Source organism: Malaclemys terrapin, chromosome 1, assembly GCF_027887155.1.
Source record: "Malaclemys terrapin pileata isolate rMalTer1 chromosome 1, rMalTer1.hap1, whole genome shotgun sequence".
In the NCBI taxonomy this organism is placed as follows: domain Eukaryota; kingdom Metazoa; phylum Chordata; order Testudines; family Emydidae; genus Malaclemys; species Malaclemys terrapin.
The window spans coordinates 277617599-277644031 of record NC_071505.1 but is presented as its reverse complement, the minus strand read 5'-3'; the positions used below and the strand labels follow the sequence as shown (position 1 = coordinate 277644031).

At 39.5% G+C, this 26433-nt stretch overlaps 1 protein-coding gene across 2 annotated transcripts in view; it reads right to left on the bottom strand.

The window, feature by feature from the left end:
* KLHL1 (kelch like family member 1) overlaps window positions 1–26433 on the bottom strand; it is a 400838-nt gene that overhangs the window by 218573 nt on the left and 155832 nt on the right. For both annotated transcript variants that reach the window (XM_054013522.1, XM_054013532.1), the window contains one exon: window positions 2287–2483. In XM_054013522.1, coding sequence (XP_053869497.1) covers window positions 2287–2483 — 197 coding nt within the window. The remainder of the gene's footprint in view (window positions 1–2286; window positions 2484–26433) is intronic.

The window sequence follows — 26433 nt, the reverse complement described above, 5'->3', positions numbered from 1 at the left end:
ATGTAGCCAGCTCTGATTCCCTACTCATTGGGTTGGTATAATATAATAATTTTAGTGATAAATATCCAGTCACAAGTACAATGTTTCTGAAGTTTGGGGGTGGGGGAAACAAGTTTAAAAAATAATAAAAAAAACAACCCTGTTCTTTAACTTTTCAAAAGCCTTTGAAGGTCTGCAGTGTTTTCCAAATTTTTCCCTGATTTTTTCCCCACTGTTTCCATTATGCTTGATATTCTGACAGTGCTGTAGATCATAAGAGAAATTATTTAGGTCTTGTAATTAAGAAAATTAGCTAGAGAAAAGTCAATTCACCTATTTCCATAATTTTTTTCATGTCTGAAATTACCTTTTGGTTTCATAAAAAGTAAACACACTTGAATCTTGAAAGTATGCATTCATTCATCCTTTCTATAGCCTTGAAGTCAGAAACATTCATAAGGAATTATTATTAATTTGGTTGGCTCGCCAAAAATGTTAAACTTTTACAAGTAAAAATGTAATGTAAAACACTACAGCTAAAGGATTACAAATTACTTATTATTCACAATAAAACTGATTTTGCAAAGATGCATAAATGTGAATTTCTGTTTCATGTATCAAGTAATCAGACATTTATAGGATAAAGATTTCCATGAGTTAGAGGATCATTTATGTACACAGAAAAATACACATACTTGTATGTGCACAGTTGCATATTTATCATGATTGCAAAGTCAGCTATGATAATGTAGCTACATAGGCAATTACAATTACACATACAACTTGGGTCTTGGTTTTGAAAATCTGGCCTTCAAAATGTACTTCTAAAGTTTACCACCTAGACAAAGTAATTTAAGATAAAGGCCAATTTATTAGTTACAACTGGTTTCTTGCTGGCCTACAGTCCTTGCTCGGGCAATTTTCCCATTGCATGAAATTCAATGTTTGCTTACCAGCTTGAAGATCAGGTTCCCTGTCTCCAAGCAGCTGTGCATAAGCTACTCAGATCTCAGAAACAGGTTCAAAATGAACACTGAAGTAAATTAGATATATCAGATATGAGTAATCAATTCTGCTGTAACAAGCAACTCCAAAAATCAAACCAAATCAAGCAAGTGTAATGAAAAAAAAAAAAAAAAAGATAATGAAATGAATTTCATTTTCATATATTCAGTACATTATTACAAAGGCCAATAGCTGCACTAAATAAGTGCCAGGTTCTTGACCTGTGGAACTTACATTCTAAGTCACAGAGGTTTCAATACATATTTTGAAACTTCTGTAATAGTATATGAATATTCACATGCATATAATGCCATCAGCATAGTGGTCTGAAAACATCTGTGTTATTATATGGTACTTAATAATCATGCAATAAAACAAGTGTGCTTTTTAAAATGAAGAACTGGCTGGAGAAACCAAGCAGCTGCATCAAAAACTTTCCTATTACTTCACTAATAATTTCAATCTCGACCAGAAGGGACCATTATCTCTCTAGAGGTGATAGGTGACCCGGTCTCCACGTAAACCTAATCTCACGAGCCAGATGTTCTTAATTGCAGCAAACCATGCAGAATTAAATGAGTACAGATAGGTTTTGGTATTTTAGTAGGAAGCATTTTTTCTACTTTGATTCCGATTAATTTCTAATAATGTTAATGTGATATCAGCTGTGGGTTGTAGTGGGTACCATTTAAAGTACTGTATGATATAGAATCAGTAGCTCATTTCTAAATGATCATTTTAATCATTAATGCACATGATAGAGAAGAGAAAAGGCAAAAAAAATATTGAAGAGATTTTGTTTTGCCTTTTCTCTTCCCTCTCATGTGCATTAACAATTAAAATGATCATTTAAAAAAACAACTACAGATTTTATATCATACAGAACTTTAAATGACATTCTTAAATACATTGAACAATATCAAGTATAAAGCTTCCCTATATCCAAATCAGGCACAATAGAAACCCTTATTAAAAATATTTTGAGGCCCTAAGATTCATTTTCACAGTATAAACATGAACCTAATAAAACAGTATGCTACTGTGATTTACAGCACATCCTGAACAGTGTCTTAGCAGTTAATTGCATTCAGCATTCAGGGTGAGATTCTGATGACATTATTCCAGTTCAGTACCACACTCCATGAGCAGCCCCACTGTCTTTAGTAGGATCACTTGTGGAGTATGGCACTATTCAATAAGAGTAATGGCAACAGAATTGTTTCTCCAATGCTAGTGAGATACTTTGAAAATAATATATATGACTCACATTAGTATAATTGAAATATATTGAAGTTGCCTTACCATGGTGTAGCTGTGAGCCACCTTCATAAGATCTGTGCACCCCTGTGCATCAGCAAATGCTCGTATTCCCAAACAGTTGGATGGATGTAAAAGCTTCATTAGAAAATGGCAGCAAACCTCTACTACTTGTGGAAGTTGAAGGAGGCAGGCAGCTGCCAGAAGGTTTTCAATGGTGTCCTCTTTCAATTCCAAGCAGCCTGAAAAAGAGATTAAGATACACATTAAGATACAGATTATTTCCTGTATGTGTGTCTACATAAGAAAACAATTGCCAAATGGGATTTTAGCAAACAAGTCAGTAATAAATAAATACTAAACTGCTGTATGATGGTCAGATGACAACCTTAACATCAACATTTATTATTGCGGAAGCCTGCCTTGGTGGCATATGGGAATCAGAGTTAACTCTCCATTGGACATCAACAGCCAATTTGTAGGTAGTACCGAGCTGGATGGTTGCAGATGTGCAGAAGCAAGGTCACACAACGGGAATTTTTAAAATTGTTCCTATACTTAAAATATGTCTATCAGGCAAATCAAATGCTTGTGGTTTGGCTTAGAGTCTTTCGGGCTCTTATAGAACCTCAAGTTGGCAAAATGTAATTTTCAGACTAAAAAAACAAAAACAAAAAAGTGAGTGGGTATTTTTTAGGCCAGGCTGAATAGAGGACAGAAGAGGGCTTATGGAAGGTAATATTTTAACTGTTTTCATGCTCAGTCTTCAAACTCTGAAATTAATGCCATGGAACTATTAAGTCTTCAAGAAAACCTTTTAAGTTATATGCAATCTTAACCTTTAAAGCATCTTGCATTATTAAAATCTGATTTTCAAAATAATAATAATAATATTTTTCTAAATATATGTAAGCAGGGTCTGAATGAGTTCTCCTTTGACAGCTACCTGGGGAGGGGAAAAGCCTTCAGGAGCAGAATATATTTACAAGAACACACCTAGAAATCCAGCAGACAGAGCTGTGTTGCCCAAAGTGATCAACTTTGGCTGGTTTTGGGTTACAAATCACTTTAGTACTGAATGCAGGGGTTGTGAAATGTTGTTTTCAATGCTGTTATCTTTATTGTATGAGCAAAGGGGAGCAGAACTTTGCTTAGCCTGTCCTGATTGAGGGGTCACCCTCAACTGAAAGGAACTAGCTAAGCCAGGGGATTGAATGCTAGACCCAGTGAAGATAAGCAGGGGACAGGTGTCAATGCCAGGAGATGGTCTCTATCTCAGAGCCCCAGGCTTGGTTTAACCTGCTGCTCCCCACTGTTTAAAAGACAGAACTAAGTAAGGCTCCATTAGGAGTCTTTTGTTTTGTTAAATGCTCACTAAAGCTGAAATCACTTGTTGCTGGGAAGGCATTTCTGCCTGGCTCACTTAAGTTCCTCCGCTGGTAGCTGACAATCACTGACAACTGAAAATCACTAAGAGTTGGGGGGAACCTCAAGAGACTTGACCTACAGAGGTCACAGTATAAAAGCAGTTGATAGAAGGTGACTGTGTGCAGAGCAGCAGCTGGCAGGGCAGCCTGTGGAGCAGAATGGTGGTTGGTGGGGCGGCCAGCCACAGCAAGTGCTCAGATGGCAGCCCAATCACAATGCCTTCTCCCTGCCCCAGGTGGGAGGTGAACTCGCACATATGCACCTCTGAACCCTGGGTCCTCACTGACCCAGGACAACCACTGTGAGTGGGGTGTGGTGAGGGAGCAGAGGGGGGCACAGTAAAGGAAATTTTGGTTGCAGAACTCAAGAACATGAATCAGAAAACACTGCTCCACACACTCTGGGGTGGGTGTCCTACTCACGGTTTTATGTTTATGAATCCTGCTTACAGCATGTTCCCTATTCAATGTTGGGCGACTTCCTACACTCAGGCCTGGTCTACACTAGGGGGGGATCGATCTAAGTTACATAACTTCAGCTACTAGAATAGCGTAGCTGAAGTCGATGTAACTTAGATCGACTTAGAATCACTAACTTTGTGTCCTTGCGGTGCGGGATCATTGGCCGCCGCTCCCCCGTCGACTCCGCTTCCGCCTCTTGCCGCGGTGGAGTTCCAGAGTCAACGAAAGAGCAATCGGGGATCGATTTATTGCATCTACACTAGATGCGATAAATTGATCCCCGATAGATCAATCACTACCCGCCAATCTCGTAGAGTCTACCTTTAGACTCTGTGCTTGTGAAAGGGAAAGTATTGCCTCATAGAGGCACCTGGGGCAGTATGCAATTTTCCCAGGTTACTGGGTGGGGGCTCGAGCTGGTTCTATGTGTTGTATTGTTGAGAAGGAACCCCTAAATATTGAACCCAGCCCTGGTTACTGCTGATTCCACCTGGCAGAAGATTTACACATATAAGTAACAAAAGATAATAATAATAAAATATGGAGATATTCTATCTCCCAGACCATGAAGACCCCTGGAAAGGTCATGAAGTCCAAACCCCTGCCTTTACTAGCAGGACCAAGCACTGATTTTGCCCCAGATCCCTAAGTGGCCCCCTCAAGGATTAAACTCAGAACCCTGGGTTTAGCAGGCCAATGCTCAAACCACTGAGCTATCCCTCCCTGATATAATGATAGAGTTCAGAGTAATATTAGTCACAAGGATTTGAAATATGAATGGCACAGCCTCCCTTATGCAATGCTCATGGTGATGACTTAAACGCCACAATTTATGAAATTACTAAAGACAAGGGGAAGCTGGTGTCCATGGGTAGGTGTCTCAAGGATTTCAGTGGATGTCAGTGTTTCATCACTTAGATACAGTGACACATCTCATAAAAATATTATAGATTCAATTAGATAAGAGAAGTAAAGTAAGATTGGGCCTGACAAAGGGCTGAAGGAAGTGGAAACCTAGAAAATATTTCTGATATATTGGACTAAAGATCTCTATATCACAATGTCAAAGCTCCCACTGGCTTCAGTAGTACAGGACTGAGACCCGAGATTATTATATGACTGCAAAGGCCTCGATTCACTGGCTTCAATGGGACAACTTGTCATACATGAGTATTTGCAGGAATGGGGCCCAAACCTCCAAATTTTAGAATGTTTGTTCACAGCTATAATTTAAAAAAGGCTTAACATGTGAGGACTTCAGGGTAAATTTAACTCAAGTTATAATATACAAGCATGGACTTTTTAGATCATAAAGGTTTTTGAGATAAAAAAGGCCAGATATTAAATCTGATGCAACACTTGATATTAACCAAAATGTCATAATTTCAATAATTATATTCCATTTTTAGTTATAATTTCACAGTTCATGCTATATCTTCTAGATTTAGTTATACATCTCAAACACCAATACGTAGAAAACATGCAATGCTGCATCATCCTAATGACAGTACCACTACAAAACATTACCTAAATTATAAAGATTACAAATTAGAGGTCATTGGGGAAGAAATAAATAGGAAACTATGGAAATTAATACATGCAAAAGTACAATATTTAAGGTACTTTCTGAAAAAGCATGCTAAGAAACTAGCACTTTGATTTTACTTTTACTGTACTGATCAAAACATTAAAAAATATAAGGCAAAGATTAAAATGCATATTAATCTTGCTGTTTAAAGTAATAGAGTTTCACTATTAGATAACTTCATGTTTTTCCACATCCAAGTTTTGTGTTCACTGTCATACTAAGGAAAAAAAATCTACAAGTCTTAATTCTATCACCTACTATTGAATAATTGTCTTGGCATCGTAAAATAAAACAGCACTAGAATTATATTTAAAGGAAAACCCACCACTTTATCTTTTGTTATAAAAAACAAAATGCATTAGCCATAGCATGGAATGTAAATTTCTGACCTTCTCGCCTTCCTCTCTTTTAAAACAATAAGGGCTTGATATAACAGGGAACTAAAACAATTGCTCCTCACTAGAATTAATTAAAATGTACCCATCAAAAGTTCAAAAAATATGCAAAGATATTAAACAAATTCCAAAATAGGACTAACATCTAAAGACTAAAACCTTTGATCATTACCCCAAATTCAAACAATTCTTCCCTTCATGTGTAAAATAATTAAGGCTTGGAAAAGTGAGCTCTAGCAGAGGGAAGTGGGGAGGTGCATTCCAGGTTGCAGGATCCTCCATCTAGAATGAGCTGACACCAGACCTCTCACAATTAAATTAGAAAACTATCTGCTTGAACACCTCAGCTGTTTCCAACTGTCATGACATCACACAACGAGAAAGCAGTCAGTGAAATTCAAGGCATTCAACCAAAAAACCCTGAACAAACTATTTAGAGCTAACAGTATAGCCATCTTCTATTAAAATTATACATCAATAGGTTTTTTAAAAAAATGAATATATTTATTACTCAAACTTATTCAACAAAGGATTTATATTAACATATTTCAGCTAAAGACTGATCATGCTGCAACTATTGCTTCAAGTAGGTGCTATTCATAATTGCATTTTGTGAATGATCACCTAAGGAATATTGCATTGTTTGTGCTCCCTAACTGGATGACTTGTGTACAGTTATCAACAGTTATAAAAACAGTTATCAAGAGACTGACATGAACACTTACAGTGTGAATGCTCATGCAACTATACATTCACAAAAGTATTGGCATATGGACACATATGCATGTAAAACTTCCTTTACACAAGTATTCTAGAGAATGAAATTTTGCTCACATGAATATTTGCAAACACCAGTTAATGCAAACACCAAAGCAGCTGAACAAGGAGTCCCACAGTTTTGAGAGTTTTACCCCTGCTCATTTGCTAGCATCTTCTGACCTCCCAGCAGCAACCTCTGGTCCCACAACCCACAGAAGCCATTCTGTAGTTCTCTATCAGTTCATTCCTCTCCTTCACTCACTTATGAAACATGGACAAAATAGGGAGTCAATTGCTGATCAGGGGAGTTATCCTTATTCTGTTCAACAGTGGAACATCTCCAGATGGGTGCATGGCCCACACACCCCTCATTTTCTCTAGGTGGAACACAATGCTGATGAGTGACTTAAAGACAGGCACATTCTGACTGTCTTCAGGTGTGAAATTCTCTCACAGCACCTACAGCAGGGGTAGGCAACCTATGGCATGCATGCCGAAGACAGCACGCAAGCTGATTTTTAGCGGCACTCACACTGCTTGGGTCCTGGCCACCTGTCCGGGGGGCTCTGCATTTTAATTTAATTTTAAATTAAGCTTCTTAAACATTTTAAAAATCTTAATTACTTTACATACAACAATAGTTTAGTTATATATTATAGACTTATAGAAAGAGAATTTTGAAAAATGTTAAAATGTATTACTGGCATGTGAAACCTTAAATTAGAGTGAATAAATGAAGACTCGGCACACCACTTCTGAAAGGTTGCCGACCCCTGACCTACAGGAATGGAGGAAACTGAGGAATGTGGAACACAGTGGAGGAAAATGTACAGGTTTGGAAAGGCATAAAGAAAACAATATTAGAAAATCAAAGCCTAAATCTCCTTTTCTTATACAGTCACCCTCCAACACTATGCAAATTACATTGAAGCCACTGGCCAAGACCCAGAAGCTTTGTGTACTGCAAGTCACAATCCTCTAGAATCATAGAATCATAGAATAGCAGGATTGGAAGGGACCTCAGGAGGTCATCTAGTCCAAACCCCTGCTCAAAGCAGGACCAATTCCCAACTAAATCATCCCAGCCAGGGCTTTGACAAGCCTGACCTTAAAAACCTCTAAGGAAGGAGATTCCACCATCTCCCTAGGTAACCCATTGCAGTGCTTTACCACCCTCCTAGTGAAAAAGTTTTTCCTAACATCCAACCTAAACCTCGCTGCAACTTGAGACCATTACTCCTTGTTCTGTCATCAGGTACCACTGAGAACAGTCTAGATCCATCCTCTTTGGAACACCCTTTCAGGTAGTTGAAAGCAGCTATCAAATCCCCCCTCATTCTTCTCTTCTGCAGACTAAACAATCCCAGTCCCCTCAGCCTCTCCTCATAAGCCCCCTAATCATTTTTGTTGCCCTTTGTTGGACTCTTTCCAATTTTTCCACATCCTTCTTGTAGTGTGGGGCCCAAAACTGGACACAGTACTCAAGATGAGGCCTCACCAATGTTGAATAGAGGGGAATGATCATGTCCCTTGATCTGCTGGCTCTGCCCCTACTTATACAGCCCAAAATGCCGTTAGCCTTCTTGGCAACAAGGGCACACTGTTGACTCATATCCAGCTTCTCGTCTACTGTAACCCCTTGGTCCTTTTCTGCAGAACTGCTTCCTAGCCATTCAGTCCCTAGTCTGTAACAGTGCATGGGATTCTTCCGTCCTAAGTGCAGGACTCTGCACTTGTCCTTGTTGAACCTCATCAGGTTTCTTTTGGCCTAATCCTCTAATTTGTCTAGGTCCCTCTGTATCCTATCCCTACCCTCCAGCGTATCTACCACTCCTCTAAGACAGTGTTTCCCAAATTTGGGACACTGCTTGTGTAGGGAAAGCTGCTCCAGGCCAATGGGGGCTGCAGGAAGTGGCATGGGCCAAGGGACGTACTGGCCGCCACTTCCAGCAGCTCCCACTGGCCTGGAGCAGCGAACCGCGGCCAGTGGGAGCCGCGATCAGCCGGACCTGTGGACGCGGCAGGTAAACAAACCAGCCCAGCCCGCCAGGGGCTTTCCCTACACAAGCGGCGTCCCAAGTTTGGGAAACACTGCTCAAGAGAAGGCTTTTGACAAAGTGATTTGAGAGATTCCTTTTGCCATAAAGAGGCAATAGCGCTGCAGCTAGGCTTTTTTTTGTTAGTGACTATGGCCTTTGTAAAAGAATCCAAAGGCAACATTGAAGATAAATGATATTATTTCAGAACCATTTACTTTGAGAAAGCAGACAAGGAAAGAATGACTTCCATCTCCCCTGCCCCTCCTCCTCCCCATTCATGGTAACAACTAAGACACTTGCAATAGCCATAAGGGACAACCTGGGCATTAGTGGGATTAAAATAGGCTTGAGTGCGTACAAATTGATCTTGTTCATAGATGATATATTACTTTACATAACTAATGTGGTCATTTTGCTGCAGACCCCTAGGATTTTTTTTTATGGCATAGTATGAACTATTATGTGGTTTCAAGGTGAACCTATCAAGGAAACAGACAAATGGTTTTAGATACCTGGGGATATGGGTATGCTGAAGTTTGATAGCTCTTCTTAAAAACTAAATGCAGAGATTTCATCTCCATGGTTAAGAATCCTATGATAAGGGCAAAAGTTATATGTGACTAACTTTAAATGGGGACCCGCTACTTCCAAATTGCAGATGTGATTGGGGGGGCTCTTATCCTTTTAAAAATGGACTTCAATTTGCCTTTTGTGCGCAAATCTGATGATGGGAAGTGGTGTGACCCTCCATGGCTTTGTTTTTATAAAGTGTTATCTTCAACAGGAGTTAGGCACTGCTTAGGAACTTTTCAACATCTGACTAGGTCCCTAAGTACTTTGTAAAACTAACTCTAAGTGACTAAGTCAATGTTAAAAATGGTAGTTAGGATCCTAGTTGCTTTTAAAATTTTTGCTTGATGTCAAATGCTTCAGGATGATCAAAGAGGAAAAGTTGTAAAGAAGCTCAGTAAATACAAACTTTTAACACAAAAAAATGATCTGCATTCTTTGATAATCTGATGCTGAAAATGAGACGATCTAAGTACTCAATCAAAATTCTTAATGGGGCTTCATTTTTAGTTACTGCTTCCTTCTCTCCCCCCCCCCCAGTTATACAAAATGCAATAAGGCACCTGACCAACAGCTCCAGTCTGGTCAAAAACAAATTAACTGTGGCTCAGAATCTCATTTTGTATTACATTAATTAAAATGAATAAAAAATGTATGGGAAACAATCAATAGAAAATTTAATGGATTCTAATTACTACGCTAAATTATAGTTCTATTTATGTCAAATTTTATGTGCATTGATTATGCAGAAATAAAAATGTCAGTCTGTAGGATGCATCCTTATAATGAATATTGATATAATTTGTATTACCTTGTTATACAAGGGTTGAGGACTATGGAATAAATATTCCCTAGACCCTTCTTTCCTTTGTTAGTCCTGTTCTCTGAATAACTGTCATTGGTTTTAATACATTTTCTTCTCAAATTCTTACCCTTTTAAGCCATGATCCTGAAAAATCCTCTGAGGGAACAGGGGAACTCTTGTGGAGCCCCACTGACCTACATATGGGTCCACCCATGTGGAGTCGATTGAAAGATCAGAAATAGAATAAATCCCCTTACCTTTGGGTGTGCAAGGATTGCAACTCTTGACCCTTAAAGTTTTAAAACTTCAATTTCACTACAACGTAACCAATTATATTTTAATTTTTTCAAGAGATTCTGTTCTGGTGAGCTGTTGATGCAATTGAGATGTAATACAGGACTTCTAGTAAGTTTTTGTTTTTCAGATTAAACAGAAAATGGTGTTCAGCCATAATTACTCCCTTCCCCAATGTTATACATGTCATTTCCTGTAGTCATTTCAACATAAACTCCTGCTTTGAATTTATGTTTTTCATCCTAGGAAACTACTTTTTCAAACTGTACTCGATTGCTCATTTCCTTCAGCTCCCATTCAAGACTGTTAAACAAATAGAAAATTTGCTATGTTGCCCATATAAGACCTCAGATTTTTCCCCACCATGCATTACTCAGGGGCACATTCTGTGGAGTGTGTTAGATCCCCAGCACTGGTTGGCTAGTATTATAGCATTAGCATCCTGGAATGGTTTTATTACCATGAAATTGTAACTGTTTCTTTTGAATGCTGTCTTTGTTATCATGATCCATGCCTTTGTCAACTCATAGCCATGAGGAAATGTGCTTTACATAAGGCTATATTTTACATCAAACCAGAAACTTTAGTCACTGCAGAATGCAGTAATTTGCTTATTGGACTGTGCTTCATTGTGGCAACACATGATCCTTGATCTGCACTGGCTGTCTGTTTGCTTCTGGATTGATTTTCATAGAATTATAGAACTAGAAGGGATCTCAAGAGATCATCTAGTCCAGTCTCCTGCACTCAAGGCAGGACTATTATCTAGACCGGGGTTGGCAACCTCTGGCACGCGGCTCGCCAGGATAAGCACCCTGGCAGGCCAGGCCAGTTTGTTTACCTGCTGCGTTGGCAGGTTCGGCCGATCGCAGCTCCCACTGGCTGTGGTTTGCCGTCGCAGGCCAATGGGGGTGGTGGGAAGCGGCGCGGGTGAGGGATGTACTGGCCGCGGCTTCCTGCCGCCCCCATTGGCCTGGGACAGCGAACTGCAGCCAGTGGGAGTTGCGATCAGCCGAACCTGCCGACTTGGCAGATAAACAAACTGACCCGGCGACCAGGGTGCTTACCCTGGTGAGCCGCATGCCAGAGGTTGCTGATCCCTGATCTAGACTATCCTTGAGAGGTGTTTGGCCAACTTGATCTTAAAAAATCCCCAATGATGGAAATTCAATCACCTCCCTAGGCAATTTATTCCAGTGCTTAACCACTGTGACAGTTAGGACATTTTCCCTAATCTCCAACCTAAGCCGCCCTTGCTGCAATTTAAGCACAGTGCTTCCATCCTATCCTCAGAGGTTAAAAACAACATTTTTTCTCTCTCCTCCTTGTAGCAACCTTTTATGTACTTGAAAACTGTTATCAAGTCCCCTCTCAGTCTTCTCTTCTCCAGACTAAACAAACCCAATTTTTTTCAATCTTCCCTCATAGGTCATGTTTTCTAGACCTTTAATCATTTTTTTTGTCTTCTCTGGACTTTCTCCAATGTGTCCACATCTTTCTTGAAATGTGGCACCCAGAAATGGACACAATACTCCAGTTGAGGCCTACTCACAGCAGAGTAGACCAGAAGAATTCTTCTCATGTTCTGCTTACAATACTTCTGCTAATACATCCCAGAATGATGTTTGCTATTTTTGCAACAGCATTACAATGTTGACTCATATTTAGCTTGTGATCCACTATGACGCCCAGATCTTTTTCCGCAGTACTCCTTCCTAGGCAGTCATTTCCCATTTTGTAGGTGTGCAATTGATTGTTCCTTCCTAAGTGGAGTACTTTGCATTTGTCCTTATTGAATTTCATCCTATTTACTTCAGACCATTTCTTCAATTTGTCCCAATCATTTTGAATTATAATCCTATCTTCCAAAGCACTTGCAATCCCTCCCAGCTTGCTATCATCCGAAAGCTTTATAAGTGTACTCTCTATGCCATTATCTAAATCATTGCTGAAGGTATTGAACAAAACTGGACCAGAACCGATCCCTGCAGGACCCCACTCATTATGTCCTTCCAGCATGACTGTGAAACACTGATAACTACTCTCTGGGAATGATTTTCCAATCAATTATGCACACAGCTCCATCTAGGTTGTATTTCCCTAGTTTTTTTTATAGAAAGGTCATGGGAGACAGTATCAAAAACCTTACTAAAGGAAAGATATTCCACATCTACCGCTTCCCCCCGATCTACAAGGCTTGTTACCGTGTCAAAGAAAGATAACAGGTTGCTTTGACAAGAGCTGTTCTTGACAAATCCATGCTGACTGTTACTTATCACCTTATTATCTTCTAGATGTTTGCAAATTGATTGCTTAATTATTTGCTCCATTATCTTTCCAGGTACAGAAGTTAAGCTGACTGGTCTGTAATTCTCCGGGTTGCCCTTATTTCCCTTTTTTTAGATGGGCACTATATTTGCCCTTTTCCAGACTTCTGGAATGTCTCCCGTCTTCCATGACTTTTCAAAGATAATTGCTAATGGCTCAGATATCTCCTCAGTAAGGTCCTTGTGTATTCTAGGATGCATTTCATCAGGCCTTGGTGATTTGAAGACATCTAAGTTGTCTAAGTAATTTTTGACTTGTTCTTTCCCTATTTTAGACTCTGATCCTACCTCATTCTCACTGGCATTCACTATTTTAGACGTCCCATCACCACCAACCTTCTTGGTGAAAACCGAAACAAAGAAGTCAATAAGCACCTCTGCCATTTCCACATTTTCTGTTATTGTCTTTTCTCCATCATTGAGTAACAGACCTACTTTATCCTTGGTCTTCCTCCTGCTTTTAATATATTTGTAGAATGTTTTCTTGTTTCCTTTTATGTCTCTAGCTAGTTTTATCTCATTTTGTGCCTTGGCTTTTCTAATTTTCTCCCTACATACTTGTGTTATTTGTTTATATTCATCCTTTGTGGTTTGACCAAGTTTCCACTTTTTGTAGGACTCTTTTTCTTCTTCTTTTTTTTTAAATTTTAGATCATTGAAGGTCTCCTGGTTAAGCCTCTTGCCATAATGCCTATGTTTCCTACACAGTGGGATAGTTTGTTCTTGTGCCCTTAATAAAGTCTCTGAAAAACTGCCAACTGTCTTCAATTTTAACGAGTTAGGTTTAACCTATAATGCTATAGATATCTTGGGACCTTTCTACATGAGAGATTGCAACTCCCTACATGCCACCATGCTGCAGCTGTGATCAACTGGATACCTCTTGTATTAAAAAAAAGATAATGGTGGTAGTATGTACGCAGTTCAGAGGTGCCTCAGTTCTGGACCAAATTCCCCTCCCTGGTCATCCTGTTCTTGTGAGCTGTTGCAGACAATGGGTTTTGTTGGATGTTATATCTGTGTGGAAAGGAAGGTAATTCTGCAGTTTAGTTTTTATAGGGGGCTTAATATTTTTTGTCAGTCAGAGTTAAGCTGCTGTTTAATTTTTTTTCTATTCTTGTAAGTGGTGTCAGAGGCATCTAGATATTTTGGATATGCATCCTTTTTATTAATGTAAAAAATCCCAATTAATTACTTAAAAGAAAACTAGTATAGTTAATATCCCACACAGATGGGTGGAACAATCAGCTGTATTTTTTGGGAAAAGAATTAAATTAATCACTCATTGTTTTAGAAGGCTATTTATTCATTCACCATCAGTGTGTGGGGGGGTGGGGAATCAGCATTCTCTATCCTGTATATGCACACATGTGTATGCTTAGTGGCATTGGTAGTGTAAGAGAATGCAAGACTTGAAGAAAATTGAAAGGAACAGTGCCCTTTATCAAAACGATTCAAGAAACACTAGGATACAATTCTGTGCAGGGCATTTCAATTCATCAGTTCATGGCCTTTTGTAGTCAAGTATCTTTCTTAAGGCAATCTACTCTTCCTACTTCCAAGGGTAACATTAGTATAGACATTCAAGGTCCTTTCCAGCTCTACATTTGTATAATTCTATGATTACAGGATTAAACAGGTTCACATATTCTCTGTAATGAATAAGACATGGCTGCATCTGTGTCTTACTCTAGTGAATACAGAAGGCAAATTAGAAGAATAAGTTACTGTAAATCATTAAGCTATATAATATTTGTTTCCCATTGTCACCTAAATACATTCACATTCAATTCCTAAACAGTTGAATGCTGGTTTGATATGAGTAAACCCCAAAGTTAACTAGAGCCCCCTATTCCTTAGCATAGCATTTGTAACTATAAAAGATTCTTCCATTTAAATAACATTTCTACTTACTTTCCAGGTGGATCTCATCGTACAAAGCATTCTAAAGAATTAGTTATAAAATACAGTAATGCTGCAGTAAGAAGGCTATATTCAAAGGACCAAATTAAGTCCTGACATAAGAGGTGAAACTCCCATTGAAATCCAAAGTTGTTCTTGCTAATTTAGCCAGAATTAAATTTGAAGCATATATTTTCCCCTTTGTTATAAATTTGTATATTATATTTACCATTAAAGAGTTTACAAACGGATTACAGATTTTAAAAAAATATATCAGGATCATCACTTGTTCTGGTATCCCTGAACCCCTTCATATAATGGATGAGCACTATCCTTCTCCTCTACTGACTATTGTCAGAGACAGGATACTGAACTAGATAGAACTTGTGTTAGGCAAACCCATAGCCAGACCAGGTCTGTTAGCTCAGCTGCAATGCTTCATCCCTCCAACAGACCCTGCAATGTCTCATCACTCAGGCATGCACCAGCAACTCAACTGCAGGGACTCAGCCTGTAAGCAGAGTCTGCAATGCCTCAGCCTTCAGACATGCTGCAGCAGCATATCCATGGGCAGGGACTGGGTCAGATGACCTCCACACACAGGTATTTTACTGACCCTGCCAGAGCTGCAAGTTGGTTGGTGCAACAGCACTACCTGGCCATGAGTCCTCCTGCTACTTCACAGTGTGACAGACCAGCCTGCTCTTGGTCTGGTTCCTGTTCCTGCCCCAAGTCTTGCCTGGGCCTTCTTCCAGCCCCCTTAGCCTTGTCCATGTCCCATCCTGACCAGTTCCAGCCCTGCACCTACCTCCTGATGCCCAGAGACTTGAACTGACTTCAATCCATCTTCAACCTTTGGCCTGCTTCCTGACTCTGACTATGATCCTGATTTGATTTGTCCACAGACTCTGACCCCAGTTCTGACACCTGGCCTGTCCCTGGATCCCAGGACAGGACCCCTAGATCCCAGAGTGTGAAATCTTGGGTCTGATCTAGTATGGCAATTTTTATGTTCCAACTGAATCCAAAGACAATTAGTATAGGCTTCAAAAGACCCTATATCTATCTCCACTCTCCTCTAAAATGTTTCAACATGACCGAAAATGAAGAAAAACTTAGTTGTAAGGTCAAGAAAGGGCTAATACTCCAGAAAATGAGGCTAAAGATAGCATTCTGCACACTGCTCAAATTGAACTGCAAGAGGATTGTAAATCATCATTAGTTTTAACTTGATAACTGAACCAGAAGTTTCAGAGATGTAGCCTTATTAGTCTGTATCAGCAAAAACAATGAGGAGTCCTTGTGGCACCTTAGAGACTAACAAATTTATGAAAGCTTATGCCCAAATAAATTTGTTAGTCTCTAAGGTGCCACAAGGGCTCCTTGTTGTTTTTGCTGAACCAGAAGTGGCTTGATTGGAGTGTGTTCATTGCCCTAGGAGCTTTTTACGAAGTAATTTTGTTATCTACTCATGTCAACTCCTAAATCCAAGAAGAGGCCCACTAAAGCCACTGTGCGCTACACAATGTAACATAAGAAGTCAATGGGTTGGATGCAGGATCTAGCCTTAGAAAGAAAAAAAATCCCCATAGATCAGAGTTCTCTTGTTGCTTGAAAAATGAGGCCTTATTTCTTGTGTACCTACTGCAAATAGATATTCACTCTGAGATTCCCCCAGTTATTGGCATCTGTCACTTAATTCTATAATTTGGCTCAAATAATAAATATAGCCCAGGTATAAAAGGGGAAGCTTGTTTTCCTTAGATCAGAGTTCTACTACATCAGATATTAAATCTAGTCCACTTGCAGTTTCAATGAACTACTGAACTAAAGCAAAACTGCATGAAAGGACATGAACTCATTGAATGTTTGTGTTTCCTATTGGTCCAACACAACATTCACTGTAAGATTAGATTACTTTAAACACAAACCTTTTTGAACATTGGGATTGACATACTATACAAATTAGGTAAGTGCATAATTTGGCAAGAACATTTTGCACCATATTTGTAGGGATTCACAATGATTCTAGATAGACAAATTATTATGGCAATGTCATCTTTTTATTTAGAGATAGATGGCCAGCTATAAAAAATCCACAATGTTGCTTACAGGCAGTTGTCTGTGAAATAAAGACAATAAAGCCACAAGTAAATGGAGTAAAGGATGTATCTAAGGAAGTGCTGTTGACCAGACTGTGTTTTCATATCAATTACAGAGACAGCAGAGGTAGGATTAGAGCAAATACATACTGCTTTAGATTATAGGAAAAGGAGTTTAACTTTTTATTCCATGTAACCATTCTGGTGTTCAATGCATTCTTAGGGCTGGTCTACACTAGGGTGGGTTGATGTATGATACGCAACTTCAGCTATGGGAATAGCGTAGCTGAAGTTGACGTATCTTATTTTGACTTACCTCAGGTCCTCATGGCATGGGATCGACGGCCACGGCTCCCCCATCGACTCCGCTACCACCGCTCTCCCTGGTCGAGTTCCGGAGTCAACGGGAGCGCGTTCGGGGATCGATATATCGCATCTAGACGAGATGTGATATATCAATCCCTGATTGATCGATTACTACCCGCCAATTCGGCAGGTAGTCTGGACGTAACCTTACTTTTGGAGATTGTCTTGCAATATTCTGAAAAGTCACCGTGCCCCTATACCTTTCACACAAATGCTAACAAATACTCATTTATAAAGATAACACAAATTATTATTTAACAACACACACGTAACATGCAGATTATTTCCATATAATACGTCCAAGATTTCTATTTAAATAAAATCAAACCCATCAATTCTGTGTTTAAAATATTTCTGGTATTTTCTTTGTGACAAGTATTATCTTATAACAAGTTAAACATTATGATGCTTTTAGGAACCATGTTTTCCCACTACATATGATGTTTTCCCCATAAGTAGTACAGTAAAACACATCCATTAAAAATTGCAAGCAATCTAATATAAACTACTGATTTGAAGACTGAGTAATTAGTATTCTAGAGAAAAAAACTGTAAATTACAGCAATACTTTACTAATGCACTTGCATAATATATATAATTTGAATTAAACTTGCAGTTCTAATGAAACTATAATTTAGTTTACTTTGCAATGAAAACTCTACTTATTTTAGATAATAAAATAATGTGTGATGATTCCATTATAAAAGAGAATTTCTTACAAAAAATATATAAATTATTCAATTACAAATGGTTGTTGGTGAAAAAAATTACTCAATAAAAACATTATAGCTTATATTTGTATATATTTTCTTCATGCTTTCTGCACTGAGCAAGTTCCATTTTAAGGATACATATTACATACTAAGATTTTAATTAATTTTGCTCCAGACATTGCTTGTTCACAGCAATATTAACACACTTCACTATCATTAAAGGTTTGTTGTTTGGCAGTTTAATTTCCTACCCATCTTCCAAGCACTACTAGATGGACAGCTCCCTTTATTTAAGCCATGCCCTTATCAATTCTGTGCAGAACTTGATGCTCTGCTGGTAACCTTGCAATTCCACCTTGCAATTTTTTTAGAACTCTATTTACTTATACATCAGTGAACATGGTACATTTTCACAGTATCTCATGATGCTAGTGTCTATCTATACAGGAGATTCACAGAGAAGATAATTTAATGATGACTTTTTCTTTATAACCAAGCACTACAGTTATTTTAAATAAAATAATACATTTAAGAAAACAATTAATATGTTGGCAAGGATTGGTCATTATCAAAATAAAAAGTCAATAAATCGTCAGACTAACACGTTGCACACATACAGTACAGCAACTTTCAAAATCTGGCAAACATTATATACTGCTTTACTTAATATACTTAAGCACATGAACTGTGAGTTATTAAGGCTCAGTCCTTCATTCCTTATGTACTGAAAGTTATTGTTTCCCATCCCCATCATTCAAACAATTCCCCACTCTTATATTTCCCCTCCATTTTCAAATGGCTCAATCAAACAATCAAACAAACAAACAAACAAACAAACAAACAAACAAACAAACAAACAAACAGGTAAACCTTGAAGCATCCTTGAAGGTCAACAGATTCAGGCTAATTTAGACCAGGGGTAGTAAGGCAGAGTTGCCTCCCACTGGACCTGAGAGGGAGGGACCATTACATGCCTTCGGCTGGGCACAGCCAAACATGCCCTTCCTCCCATACCGGAAACACTGGGGCGGACAGAAAGTATAAAGAGAGGGACCATTAGCTCAGTTTTTGCTGGGCCAGGGAAGGAGTGGGATGTCTGGATCCCTCTGTGGGTTCCCAGACCAGTTGCTGAGCCATGCAGTGCCGTGCCAATGAAGGAGGCTGAGGGCAGGGAGGTTTTGCTAGAGCCGACATCAGCCGATTATGAAGCAGCAAGAGAGATCTCGTTGCCAGCAGAGCAACGCTGGTGAAAGCAGAAAGTAGAAAGTAGCCCATGGGAACCAGACATTGATCCAGTTGTGCTGCCAGGAAAAGAGGCAGCATGTTTTGGTTGTTTCCCAGCTGACCCAGTGGCAGGACTACCTGACACTGTTAGGGAGCTAGGCTGGGTCCCCTTACTCCCCCCCCTTCACAATTTCCTCTCACACCTGGGACCGGTGATCAACCTGAGGCCTAAAGCTGTGGCCATAGACTATTGCTTTGCCCCGCCCAGAGGACCAGAACCCATACACTGTTCCTTTACTGTCTGGCCCAGCCTAAAGGTGCTGTCCCACCCACAGGGCCAGAAACCCGACTGTTGGAGTCAGCTATGAGGAAATGGAGTGACCTCCCTCCAGACTCGAGAGGGAGGGACCATTACACCAAGAAAGATAAAGAACCTTCATCCTGGGGGACATTCACAGAGAACACTCTGCCACTAGCCCCTTCTGATTTACACCAAAGGTGTTCCCTCTTGCATGTCTCTGCTGATCTCAGTTCTGGCAGTGTGGCACAAGGTGAAGCAGTCTCTTACAGGCTAGACCCACTCCCTGTACAATACATGGGGAGAGATAGGTGCCTAAGAATGGGATCTACAAAAGCCAGAATGCTAAGCAAGGAGCCAGTAGGAAATGCTGAGGACTGTGATGTGGCCTAAGCACCACCCCTCTTATGGAGTTAGGTGCCTATCTCTGCTTGGGCTTCTGAGCCGTGAACCCTCTCCTGGAGTTAGATGCCTAAGTCGTTTTTTTTTTTTTTTTTTTTCAAGGAATAATACTGCAGTCCTCCCCCCCGCCCCCCATAACTTTTAGCCCAGTAGTTAAGACACTCACCAAGGATGTTGGAGTAGGAATTTGAACTGGAATATCCCACGTCTAAGGAGAGGTGCCATAACCACTTGACCATGGGCTATTTTGATAAGGGTGCTCTCAATGTCTTCTGTTGAAGCTATTCCACCGTGTATCAATAACACTGCTCTACAGCCAAAATGCTTCTGAAATAAATGTAGTCAAACTTTACTAATTCTGGGTCACTGAGAACGAAAATGATGCTTAAAATTGTTGATTGGCTCTAGTTTTCAAGATATGCTATTGGGTCAGTATATACGACCCTTGACTTGGGAATGGTGAAGGATAAGTGAGTTATAAAGGGAAGGGATCTCAATTTAAACCAGAAATGACTAAAATATATCTTTGACTGGATCTATGAATAAATCTATGACTGGGTTTGTACAGTACTTGCTTTTTAGGCAAAACAATGAATGATGCAATCTGAAGCTGGTATTGCATCATACATGATATGAATTGCATCATGTTATTCCTAGAAGTCATGGATGATGCAATCATAACAAAGCTTACATCACTCTGCTGAACAAATTGCCCTATATCAGCTCTAGAAATCATACAGCATCGTGCTCTCTTATTTGTCAGTTTTGATTTTGCAAAGGGACACAATTCTGTTTAGCCAAAGTGAGCAGAGATGCCTCGTACTTGTGTGAACAGTGCAGATAACGTCTGCTATGTTTGTGGTGAAGTGACTTTTGCATCACAAAAGCGCAGTATAACCACTCTGGTTAAGAAAGCCTATCACCTTTATTTTGGCTGCAAAATTGGAGATCAGGACAAGAGGTGGGCCCCACACATATGCTGCAACACTTGTGCAACATATCTTCGCCAGTGGTTGAACAGGAAAAGGAAATCTATGCCTTTTGCAGTGCCAATGATTTGGAGAGAGCCAACAGATCATACCAGCAATTGGTACTTCTGCATGGTGCCTCCAGTTGGGAAAGGTGTGTCAAAGAAGAAAAAGTAGACTGTGCATTACCCAAATATTCCATCAGCTATAGGCCCAGTACCCCAAGGAGAAGGACTGCCAGTTCCTGATGCACCAGAATCATTCTCACTTGAGTCAGACGAGGAAGAGGAAGAGGATGAAACTTCTGGTCCTGAACCATCAATGTCACAGGACCCACATTTTCTTCCATCCTCCTCCTCTGAACCACACCTCATAACACAAGGTGAATTGAATGACCTTGTCAGGGATTTGGAACTACCCAAGAGTAAAGCAGAGCTGTTGGGCTCCAGACTACAGCGGTGGAATCTCCTGGCAGGTGATGTTAGGGTTTCCATGTTCCGTGACCGTCAAAAGGATCTTGTCCCATTCTTCTTCATGGAAGGTGATCTTGTAGCCTGCAACAACATCGATGGTGTGATGGCAGCCCTCAACATCGTTCACGATCCAGATGAGTGGAGACTGTTCATTGATTCATCATGAGTCTTAAAGCGGTTTTACTGCATAATGGCAATGTTTTGCCATCAATTCCAGTTGGTCATGCAGTCCATATGAAGGAAACCTATGACAACATGAAACAACTTTTGAGGGGCAAAAACTATGACCAACATCAGTGGCAGCTTTGTGGCGATTTGAAGGTTGTTGCTCTCTTGCTTGGTCTGCAGACTGGATACACAAAGTACTGCTGTTTTCTCTGCAAATGGGATAGTCGTGCAAGAGATTCCCACTACATCAAGAAAGATTGGCCACTCCGACAGTCATTGGAGCCTGGGAGGAAAAGTGTTCAGCATCCACCACTTGTTGAATCAAGGAAGATTTTGTTACCACCCTTACACATCAAGCTGAGTCTGATGAAGAACTTTGTCAAGGCCATTGACAAAACACAAGCAGCTTTCAAGTACCTCCGTGGAAAATTTCCAAGGTTAAGTGAAGCTAAGATAAAGGAAGGTGTCTTTGTTGGTCCTCAGATTCGTGAACTTCTTCGAGATGATGTATTTGACCATGCACTACGAGGCAAGGAAAAGATGGCATGGAAAGCCTTCCAGTTAGTGGCAATAAATTTTCTCAGAAACAACAAAGCAGACAACTACAGGTTGTTGGTGGAAAACCTCCTCAAGGCATACAAAAGCCTTGGATGCAACATGTCACTAAAGATACATTTTTTGCACTCTCATCTAGATTTTTTTCCACCGAACTGCGGAGCAGTGAGCGACGAGCACGGCGAGCGATTTCACCAGGACATTGCAACAATGGGGAAATGCTATCAGGGCAAATGGAGCCCAACAATGCTTGCAGACTATTGCTGACAGTGACAAGAGATGCTCCATTAAATGAATACAAGAGACAAGCCAAGAAGCGCCGAGTAGACACTGAATAGGACTAAACTATGTACATAACAGTTTTTTTCCTTTTGTTTCATAATAAATTTTATTTATATAACCCTTTTGCTGATTTTTAAAGTGTTACATAAACAGGACAAGTGAAATATTATCATGTAAAGCAACCATAAACACATGAAAAGACCTAGGTTTACTATTTATGATTAAAACCCTACTATCTACACAATATACATAGACATAAAATGTAAAAACTTAAATATCTTAGAAACAGTAGCCAATCAGTTGTTTTAATTGTCATATTTGAATTCAGCACATCAAAATACATAATAAATAGCACATTTTATCTCTGAAGCAGACGACTTCTCAAAAATTGTAGACCTGTATAATTAAATAAATAAACTTGAATGGAAACAGCGAGAATGAGTTTATAGTCCCGTAGTTAGGGCACTCACCTGAGAGGTGGGAAACCAAATTCAAATTTCTTCTCCACATCAGACATTAAGTGCCTACAGGGTTAGGTGGGAATTGAGCTGGGATTTGGGGCATCTCTGTGGTGCCTAAATGTTGGACTTCAGTATCTAACTGCCACTTTAGGTGCCTAAGCCCTTTTGTGGATCTAGACTCAGATAGTTAGGTAAATGAGGATAATCAAAAAACAATGGCAAAAGTTCAATGATTAATTCATATAATAAGGATGATAAAGAACAGCTTTGCTTTGCTCCCCCTCACAAGCTCTGATTATACATGTATCAGTATTGTAACAGGTAGCTTTTGATCAAAGACACTAACCCGTGTACAAAATTGGGGACCAATACTGAAAAATTCTAGAGTTGAAAATAAATCTCCTAAGGAAGCCATTTGACTGTGTCTGCTGAGTCAAGATTTAGAATGAGTTCATGAGGTTTTTTTGCCACTGCAGGAAGTAAATAAGGTTTTATTCTCCTTTCATTGTTACTGACTGTCCAATCCTGTAGAAAGCCAGATTGATATGTATGAACTGAGAGAAGGAACAGTTCATTTGAATACACCCCAGCAAGGACTTTTGTGAAGGAATTTTAGTGTACCCTCAAAAAAAAGATGATACAGAATTTGTTGGTTTGAAGTAACTGGACATTTTGTGTAAGGTATGAGAAAAATTCTTATTTTTTTAGAAATAAGTGTCCTGAATTTCAAAAGTGCTGAGCACTCAGCAGCCCTCAGTGATTTAACTGCCCAAAAGACCATGCCCTTGTCAGAGTCGTAGAGAGTGCAGTTCCCATGAAGGAGTTGTTATTATGAAAAACAGTGTTACTAGGAAGCTGAAAATCTGTAGAGATACCAATAAGGGCTTGATGTTTAAGATAAAAGCATCTCTTTATCGATCAGAGGATGTAGTAACTGATAGCAGTCCCCCTTTTGGATAGATGTGGCTATCAACCTTGGTGTCTGTGATGAACGCACATTCACTCATCTTTTGGGAGGTTCAGTTTTCAAGTGTTGTAACATTATTTTGTTTTATTACTTTAATTGAAGAGAGCAGCCAGTGATCAATAAGAGGATGCTTTTATCTCAATCACTGATCTTTTATTTATAAATACAGGTTTTCAGGCACCTATTAACACTGCTTACAATTTTTAGTGTGTGATAGAGATCAAATAATTTCATTAGACTCTAAACCACTGTAAAACTGGCAGATAGATTACATTAATATAACAAGGACATATAATTGTTTACACCAGTTTAAAACTAGTGGCAGTGCTATACTGTCAGCACGTATGGTGTGATCACTTTTTTCTGTTCTGATAGATTTCTTCAAAAACTGCTAAAAGCCCATAATCATCCTTGATTTACTGTAACACTCAACTGCCCCCAAGTAAAGACGTTGTCTCAGACAACAGCAACTAAATCTGAAATTAATTTAATTTTTGGTACCACATATCCAGATATAATTATGGAGATTTTGTTGTCTAATTCTGACAAATGGAGTTAGTAAAGTCAATTACTGCCTCTCTACAAACTGGAAACCTAACATGGGCATCCCACAGAAGATATTCCTGTATGTTTATAAATTGTAGATGTAAGGACACCAGCATGGTGGAAATCTGTTAAAATACTGATGGCCTTTTTGCAGTCTCTTCTGGAAAGCTCACACTTCAGACTTTGCCCGTCTCCTTACTCAATAGCCCTTAGCATATCAATTTAAAGAATCAAGCTCTTGGGAACTTTGAAGTTAAACTGACTCTGACAATGAATGACCATTTGCCAGCATTTAACATATAATATCTAATTATCTGAAATGGACCTAAGATGTACAGTTAAAATCCTGATTTATATACAAATTTCCACAAAGTTTGAGTGGGTTCAGAACCAAGGATTGGACCCTGTGTATAGAGGTGTGCCTGAGCCCCAAAGTTCAGATCCAGAGCTAAACTTAGCTAAAGTTTGAGAGGGTTTGGATCTGGCTTTCCACTCTTAGCTGATCTCTAATACACGAGCTTTATAGTCAGAGATGGTAGCACCTGCTATATTTATGTTTGCCTGACACTTCCCACTTCTTTGACAAACTTTCACTATTCAGCTGCAATTTTCCATATCATAGAAGATTAGGGTTGGAAGAAACCTCAGGAGGTCATCTAGTCCAACCCCCTACTCAAAGCAGAACCAACACCAACTAAATTATCCCAGCCAGGGCTTTGTCAAGCCGGACCTTAAAAACCTCACATATTTGCCTCAGGATGAATTTTTCTAAAAAGTTTCAGCTAAAACGTTTGAGCTGTTTCAGGTAATAATATAAGAGGAAAAATGTTTTACCCATCTAAAAAAAAAGTTATTACAGAAGTTTTATTGGCCAGCTGTCTAGCAGCCCCAGCCTTTGGGTTGAGTACTAGAAATGTGGTGCAGGGTTGCCTTTTTTGCTTGGATATGCCTTCCACTGTTTGTGAGACAAAAATGCACAACTTTGCTAAGTTATAAGCTGCTGAAAAATCTCAGTTTGCACACACTGGGTTGCAATTAATTTTTGGAATATAAGAGAAAGCCAAGGAAGACAACTTTATCCTGCACATAGGAAGTAACCGGGCAGTGTGATTACATTCATCCATGATCACAACTAGCCCTGGTTGAAACACTGCAGAAGACATTTAGGGTGAGAAATTTATTTAGACTGGAGGTTGGCCTGTTAAATTTAGTCTCTAGGAATCATGTTATGATTTTGTATTATATGCAACCCTTCTGTTTTCATCATCCTTGCTCACAATCTCTTAAATCTTGATCTTTGGTAATAAACTTACGATTGGTTTCCCTATAAATATATCTCAGTGTGGTGGTATTGTACGGGGGGCTGATCCTGAGTTGAGTCATTCAAGCTGCTGTGTACACATAATGTGGTATTTCTGTGGCCTGTTCAGTAGAGAAGGGGCTGAACTACAGGGGTACACTTCAAAGAGGCTTAAAGAGTGGGATACATCAATTTTTAACCTTCAAGACAAAGTAAAGGCTGACATAGCTCAGAGGAGATTTTTTGGGAGGGAGGCTACCAGGCTGAAGTGGAGGTGTCAAGTAGCTGACAGCCAGTTAAGCACAAGCAAGCCTCTCTCTCACTTGTGGCAGGGGGGTAACAAGGTGACTCGAAGTCCTGGGTACCATGGGAACCATCACATAAAAGTGCTATATAATGCTAAGTATGCTGAAAAATCAGGCATATGTGTCACATACTGCACACCCAAAAGTAGTGGGAACTTTTGACCATAATCTTTCTGTGTCTCACCTCCTCATGTGTAAATTGGGGATAATAAAATCCCTTGAATTTACATGAGTACTTTAGAAATAATTCATTAATGTTTGTGAAGCACTCAAATATTACAATGATGAAAATGGGGAAAATAAAACCCCACGATGAAATTAATAGTATAGTCTGAAAAGATTTGGAATAGAGTGCAGTAAATAGTGCCTGGGGCTACACATTGAACAGTGAGGAAAAAAACCCAAACATTGAATAGCAGCTCATTCAGTCACCACCGTCCATTTTGTGGAGTGAATGGGGCTGGTACACTGTGAGAAAAAAACAGTATGTGATC